Source organism: Nicotiana tomentosiformis, chromosome 9 (genome assembly GCF_000390325.3).
Source record: "Nicotiana tomentosiformis chromosome 9, ASM39032v3, whole genome shotgun sequence".
Taxonomy (NCBI): Eukaryota; Viridiplantae; Streptophyta; class Magnoliopsida; order Solanales; family Solanaceae; genus Nicotiana; species Nicotiana tomentosiformis.
In genome coordinates, this window is record NC_090820.1 from 1,613,636 (window position 1) to 1,621,185 (window position 7,550).

At 34.3% G+C, this 7,550-nt stretch overlaps 1 protein-coding gene across 4 annotated transcripts; it reads right to left on the bottom strand.

Moving 5' to 3' along the window:
• Positions 1–645: 645 nt before the first annotated feature.
• Positions 646–5,089, bottom strand: LOC104112081 (putative late blight resistance protein homolog R1B-12). 4 transcript variants are annotated; one of them, XM_009621910.4, is made up of 4 exons: positions 4,795–5,089; positions 1,668–4,054; positions 1,394–1,451; positions 646–939 (listed from the first exon to the last, which is right to left on the bottom strand). In XM_009621910.4, the coding sequence occupies exon 2, from the start codon at positions 4,027–4,029 to the stop codon at positions 1,759–1,761; it is 2,271 nt and encodes a 756-aa protein (XP_009620205.1). In that variant the 5' UTR covers positions 4,030–4,054; positions 4,795–5,089; the 3' UTR covers positions 646–939; positions 1,394–1,451; positions 1,668–1,758. The 4 variants fall into 4 exon arrangements, with proteins under 4 accessions (XP_009620205.1, XP_070041867.1, XP_009620204.1 ...); XM_070185766.1 differs by lacking the exon at positions 1,394–1,451 and having other exon boundaries at positions 646–933; XM_009621909.4 differs by lacking the exon at positions 1,394–1,451.
• Between the last annotated feature and the right edge of the window lie 2,461 nt (positions 5,090–7,550).

The following is a 7,550-nucleotide window of genomic DNA, read 5'->3' on the forward strand; positions in this document are numbered from 1 at the left end:
GTCAAGTTTTCATAACGTTGAAAAGCTACTGGTAAAAATATTTATTTTTGTTTTTATTTATTTATTTCAGTTTACAAATAAAGAGAGTCATATTTAGTGTTTTAATTTGTTCTTTCAAGTTAGAAGAGGTACATAGCGTCACTCAACAAAGTTGCATCTTTTCATCATCTCAACAAAACACAATTCTTGAAGAATTTTGCCTTCTTATTATATTGAAGAAATATTCATACTTTCTTGTCTTTAATTTGTTTTCTGGTGTTTAGAATTTTTTATTTCTTATTAATTAGTTACTGGTTTCTGCATTAGTGCTATGTTGTTGGTTTTTATCTTTTATTAATCAATGGTATTGTAGTATATGGATACTGGTTTTTGCTGAAATTTTTTGTTTTTTTTTTTGCGGTTGTTTGTTGTTTTCCCCTGCTCATTATTGCCTTTTGTTGGTACTAGTGTGATGGTCTAAAGGTATGAAGTAGTAAAGGGTATAAAGGTGTTCCTTGTTGTTGGTTTTTCACTGGTTTTAATTATTAACAAAGATGAAAAGTTAACTGATAAATACTTTATTGCAACATCTTACTGCTTCACCTTAACAAAAATAAAGAATTAGCGGTATTAGTGCACTTGTTCAGAAAAAACAAAATAATACTCTTAGGAAGCAAGACTACTTTTTATTGAACTTGTACATATATAACAAATTTAATATAAAACTACAAATAAACGAATAGTACAATCAAATTTTGCCTCAATTTTTCCTCTTTAATTTCTCAATTTTCCTCTCGAATTTTAAGACTATTCGTTGCTCTTGTTTAACCACGACATCCAATTTCTCCAATTTGCTTCTCATTGCTACAATGATCTTTAAATTTTACTTCGCGAACAACTACTTTTCCCGAGAGTTTTTGAATCAAATGAAGGATCTTACATTATGCTATTCCACTGTTGCTGCAACAAAGAGAAAAAATTTAAATATCTCTGAAGAAATGGTCTTTAATGTAAACTTGTAAGTAGAAAAATATTTTCTTTTGCGGCAGAAAATGTAATTATCTAATGTAGACTCCTGAAACTAACAATTCTAATTCTAGATGAAGAACTTCTAAACTAGCATCTTCTTCTCCAATATTTTCTTTTGGGGCAAAATGAGTGCAACATTGGGATTATTCAAACCAGAACAGAAAAAAAAAGAAAAATTAGTAAATTTTTCTGACATTTCAACAGGTAAGGGATTTGGTTATTTCTAATTGTCCTTTACACATGCAGTAATCTCTTTCAAATTAAAGTGACAAAGAAGACGTACAGTAAGAAGCCAAATACATTAACCAACTAATTCAGTTTGAGAAATAGCAAAAATCGTAATAGAATCGAAAAATATCTAACTTTTTGACTATTGATTCTTTACCTTGTTTGTGAGGCGTGAAAAAATAGCCCTTGCTTCTCTTTTTGCTCAGGAGTTTCCCCTAGATAACTCTGAAGTTAGAAACTTTATTTTTTGATGCCTTAAATCTTTTTTGGTGAAGGTGGAAGACGATTAGGGATGATTCTTACAATAGCTTAAATAGTATAAGGATGTTTTTTGTTCAATGAGGCATCACAAGGATGTACTTTAGGTTTGGGTTATAGTTCAAGGATGATTTTTGCCAAAAACTTTGTATCATAATTATGAAATCACTTACCTTTATTTAACGATAGACCCCTTGTGGTCGGGCCTTTTTCCGGACCCCGCGCATAGCGGGAGCTTAGTGCACCGTACTACCTCACCTTTATTCAACGATACGGGGCATCAACTTGGAGACTATCACATCCTCTGATCTCTTCAACTTCTTTTTTAATGTTGAGAGCTGAATCCTGAAGTGACTTGCTGCAATAACCCAGTTTAATCAACTTCAGTGTTGGGATATCCACAAAGCTAGAAGGGATATCTTGAAGTCTCCAACAGTTATCTATAACTAATTTCTCAAGCACAGGGAAGGATATATCTGAGGAGCACCATTCTGTCATAGTAACAAAGTGTAGTTTCAAGATTTTGAGTGCTTGAAACTTGAAATTACTGACATCCCAACATCTTCTATATCCTCTATCCTTGGGCCTGAAGTATATCCTATTTAGTTTGAGTTTCTCAAGATTTTGCAGTCTTGCAATATTTGAAACAAATTTTTCTGTTAGGAAAATACTATGAAGGGACAAATTCTTTAAATTTGAAGGGAAGATAACACAGCCACTCAATCCAATGGATATGTAGGTCGAGAAACGCAGTTCGAGAGATTGAAGTGGGAGTTGTTCAAGATTCAAGCTATCAACTTCCTTGACGTTAATGGAATAATATGTGGGTTCAACAAAGTGGAGGTTGAGTTGTTCAATATTTGGAAATCTCCACCAAAACTCCGGAGTCATATCAGCTAAGTATATCCAACACTTGCCAAAAGTCTTCAAGTTCGGTAAGACAGTTTCTGAAGATTCTTCAAAAATTACTCGATCTTTGTCTTCCCATGTAAAGGAAAAGTCCTGTATATCTAGATGCCTTAGTTTATGCAATTTCCAAATAGCAGGTGATGTCTTAAGTATATGCTTACTTGAATCTTTCCGCACCACTCGCAAGGTTTGTAGATCGAGTAGGTGTGATACCCGCTGGAAATCAAATTCTTTGGTACGAATTGCAAGATACCTCAAGTGAGTTACTGCTTGCATTGCCGTATCCCAAGAACTAATTTCCGAGTAGATATCCAACAAATTCAACACCCGAATAAGTCTAAAGTTATCAAGTAAAGAGAAAAGACTTATATGATACCATGGACAGAATGTTGGATGAGCAATGAACTCGACACATCTTTGACATCCTGCTAACGTTGGAATCCTATCCAATGAATATTCATACTGCACCAATTGTTTGACAAGATCGTCATGGATATACATGCATAACTGAGGTTCCTTTGAATCTAAAGGTTGGTATGGATTGTATGGGACTATGAGCTGCATAAACTTTTCTTTTGTAAGTTTTCTCAAGCAAAACTCGCGCACTAAATCATGAACAGTACAATACTTAAACTCACCATTACTTCTCCTTTTAGTAACCACTACTAGGCTTCTGTTCACTAGATCGTTCAAACATATTTTAGATGCTTCCTCCATGTTTTCTGTGTCCATGTCCTGTACAAAATTTTCAGCCATCCACAACTTTAGTAAATCGGACACTGGAAATTTGTGGTCTTCGGGAAACAACCCCATGTAAAGAAGGATAGGCTTTAAATGGTCTTCCAAATTATCATAACTTGACTCTATTATCTTCATGCTTTGCTCTTCTAAAGCATGGGAACTTAAATCGTTTGCGACCTCAAGCCATAAAGAGGCTTGCCTTTTCTCTGTAATAGTTCCAGCAATCAAGACGATCACAAGTGGTAATCCTTTGCAGTTTTTGGCAACTCGTTGTCCTTCTCTGAGTAGCTCGGGGGGACAGATCTCTCCTTGAAATACTTTCTTCTGTAGTAATTCCCAACTCTCATCCCCTGTGAGAAATCTAAGAGAATATGGATTACTATGGTGCTTAAGCTGCCAACCCACTTCTTCATTTCGAGTTGTTACTAGTATTCTACTTCCATTTTCATCCTGTGGGAAAGATAATCGAAAATCTTCCCATGCCTTAACTTCCCATACATCATCTAATACAATGAGGTATCTCTTGCGCATTAGACTCTTGCGCAACGTGTTAGGCATGTCTTCATCTTTGATATTATCCAAATTGCCTATGACTTGTTTAAGAATCTCCGAGAACACCTTCATCAAACTATATTCCTTAGATATAGAGCACCATGATCGGACATCAAAGTGTCTATTATCAATAAAATGATTGAACACCTTTCTAGCCAAAGTTGTTTTGCCTAAGCCAGGCATTCCAACAATCGAGACAACGTCTAGTTCCTTTGTTCCTCCAGTCAATTGTTGAATTATACTATGTGCATCATCCTCAAAACCAACTACTTCCTCAGCAATTGATGTCGTTGCATGAGCATTAGTTCTTTCACCAGTCAGACCCTTCTCCATGTCAATTAGATTGGTCTTTTTACAGCTGTTGGAAGTAAATATAACAATGTTAGAACTGATTGCTCGCCTTAGATTTAGATAGATTGCCAATCCTTGACCTACGAAAATTTTTGTTCCAAGTTAACGAGGATTTCTCAAATGTATGTAACAGTCCAGATATGCATCTTTGTCCCGCAACTTTCAATTAACATCTTTTAACTATGTTAGCAATATTAGACTCAATAGTAGGAGTACTCTGTAACACAGTTGTCCAAACAAATTCATATTATTCAGGTCAAAAGTAGAAAGAGAATTTAAGAAAACCAATCTTTTTATCGTCCTTGTTCTTTTACACCAGAGGTACGAAGATCGAAACTACTTAAGAAAAAAATATTTATACATAGACAAATCAAAAAAGTAGCCCGGTGCCCAAAGCATCAGGATCCGGGAAGCGCCACACCCCTAAGGGTGTGATGTTGACAACCGGAGCCGGGAGGGGGCGTACAATGTCCATTCCCGATTCGATGAACGACCAAGGTTAGGTGACCGAAAGGGGGCCTATCGCAGGTGCGAGTCTAAGGCTCCAGTTGACTTCGCTTCAGCGGCATCGCAGATGCAATGGGAAGCGCGCAGGTGCGAAGGCTAGGCTGCTACGAGATTTTACTCGCAAAAGCGAGATCGCATACCTACCACAGTAAGTCACCCGCGAACACTTTACCGTTGCTCATTTATATATAGACAGCAAAAACCCAAAAAGAAAAAAGAAGAAGAAAAGAATTTAATTACCTTCAATTAGGAGAGTGGCTGCAGATGATTAATTACTTGATGGTTCTTTAACTTTATGGTTCTGGAGTAGAGAATTACGGAAATGGAGGAGCTAGCTGGGATGTGAAAGCTGGAGATGGTGCGATGGCAATGTTGAAGAGTCAAGAGTGTGTTGGAAATACTGTTAATCTATGCTCTAATTGTGATGCTGATTGTGTAGAGAAGAAAGGGAAAGAGGCCATATTTTCCGATCTATGTTTTGTATCTATATCTTCCCTTTCTCGGGTCTTGAATGAAACAAGGGGCAGCTTAGGAGCGTTGGATCAGATTATATAGTTTTTCATCATGACCGTTCATTTAATAGAAAAGATAAGAGTTGAGAGATTAGATTCTCTAGACACCTCTATAAAAGGAACTTTTCTGTTATTTTTAGTCCAATGGAGAATAGACAAGTGTATAGCTATTTATTTGTTTTTTATTCAGATACATGTATAAATACATACACTCATCAATGAGAATGGATTCAGATAATTTATCTCAATTCAATCTCAAGTTTTTATTTTCCACAGAGTGATCAAACAAATATGTGCTGATGCCCAATGATATAACTTTACTAGAATGCTCCATCTTAGAAAAAGCATACCCCTCTCCTCGGTTCCAATTTATGTATAATTGACCGGATACGGGGTTTAAAAAATAAATGAAGACTTTTATAATTTGTGATTCTAAACAAGTCAAAAAAGGGCTCAAATTATTTGTGTGGTTATAAAAGTTTCTCATTAAGGATAGAATTAAAAATTTAATCTAAATTATTTTCAAATTTAAAAAGAGATCATTTGTTTTTTACTTAAAAAAAAAAAAAAAGGTTAAACGTAGGGAGTAATATTTTACGTAAAGTTATAAGGAGTTGTACAGAATAACTTTAATAAAGTTGTGACTCACTTTAGTCATTCAGTAATAAACTTTTGAGCTCGACTCAATTAGGTAACCGTCAATTCCACTATATAAAAAGAAGAGTTAAAGCATGTTTTTTTATTTATTTTTATTCGGTATTTAATATCTGCATTAAATTCAATTAATTCAAATTCGCACAAAAGAGTTCAAATTAGAGGATAAAGCGGTCCGCAACGCTCCATAAAATAAAACGCTTCAAACTAAAGAGTCCATAACCTAAATGTGATTCTTTTTGCCATGCAGGACAGAAATAAGTGTAAAAATAAATAATGACTTATTTATGTATAACGCTCTTTTAAAGAGCGCTATATATTAACGGACAGTTTGGACGTTAAGGAATAGTTCTCTTCAAAAAAGCGTTATATATATATATATATATATATATATATATATATATATATATATATAACGTTTTTTTAAAGAGCGATATACCTCCTTTGTTGAGGAACAGGAAAGCTGATGAGATAATAATATTAAACTGATTGATGAATTTTTATTTGAAAGAAAAGATGTAGTAGGTGATTATGGTGTCTGACACTACTTCGTATGCTTTTTGAAAGCTTATATAATGATTTTGATTGATGATGTTAGAATAAAGTTGTTGGCATTATCTTTGATTATGGTATTATAATATACACTAATCAATCCCATAATAATGCACAGCATCCAATAATATGTATAGCGCTCTTTTAAAAAGCGCTATACATATAGATATATAACATCTAAAACGTCCGTTAATGTATAACGCTCTTTTTAAAAAGCGTTATACATAGATAAGTCACTCTTTTTTTATATTTATTTTCGTCCTACATGGCAAAAAGAACCACATTTAGGTTCTGGACTCTCAAACTAAGAGGGTGCTTTTGAAAGAGTCCAGAACCCATTTGTGGTTTTTTGGACAAGTGTGACGAAAATGTGTATTTAAAAAAAAGAGTGATATTTTTATATTTAGCGCTCTTTTAAAGAGCGTTATACTTTAACGGAGTTTTGGCCGTTAAATTATAGCGCTCTTTAAAAGAGCGATATATATATATATATATATATATATATATAACGCTCTTTTAAACCGCGCTATACAGGGCTGATAAGACAGTTATGCATAGCGCGGTATATAACCGCGCTATATATGTTTAGCGCAGTTATATACCATGCTATACATACATAAATAAACGGTCCCCCTCCTTCTTCCCCACATTCGAACCAGACGCCCTCCCCCTGCCCCCATTCCCATTTCAAAATTCTTAACCCCCTTCCCAAATTTTCTTCTAAAAATATTTTACTGGACCCCACCCGTCACACAAAAAGATAAGATTGTAGGTCCCACATCCTAGCCAAGCCTTCTATTGTTGTGGTTTCCTCGTTTCGAGCTCAAATTTTCAATTCATCGACTTTCCGAAAAACATAAATCGAGGTATTCCGATTTAGTTTATGTCGAAACTCGTATAATAATGCATATTAATTATTTTGTATGTGTTTCCTTGTTGTTTTGTGTTTTATTTGTGATTAAACTATTATGTTATTTTTATCCGGACTAAGCTATTAGTGTTTTGTATTTGTTTTGTGATTAAAATATATTTATTATTTTTATCTAGTTTAAATTATTTATTTGCTTTAAAACTAGTGCCCTTTTAGCGTAGTAAAGTGTAGAGCCTTTTAGTGTTGAATCCCTGTAGTTTAAGTATCTTTTATACTGATAGATACAAAACAAACATACAAAATTATAAAAATATTAAAATTAACACACACAAAAATTCAGGATAGCTTGGTGCTACTGGGCCTCAAATATCGAGCCTGGAACCCATAGGTATATACTCTGTCCAATT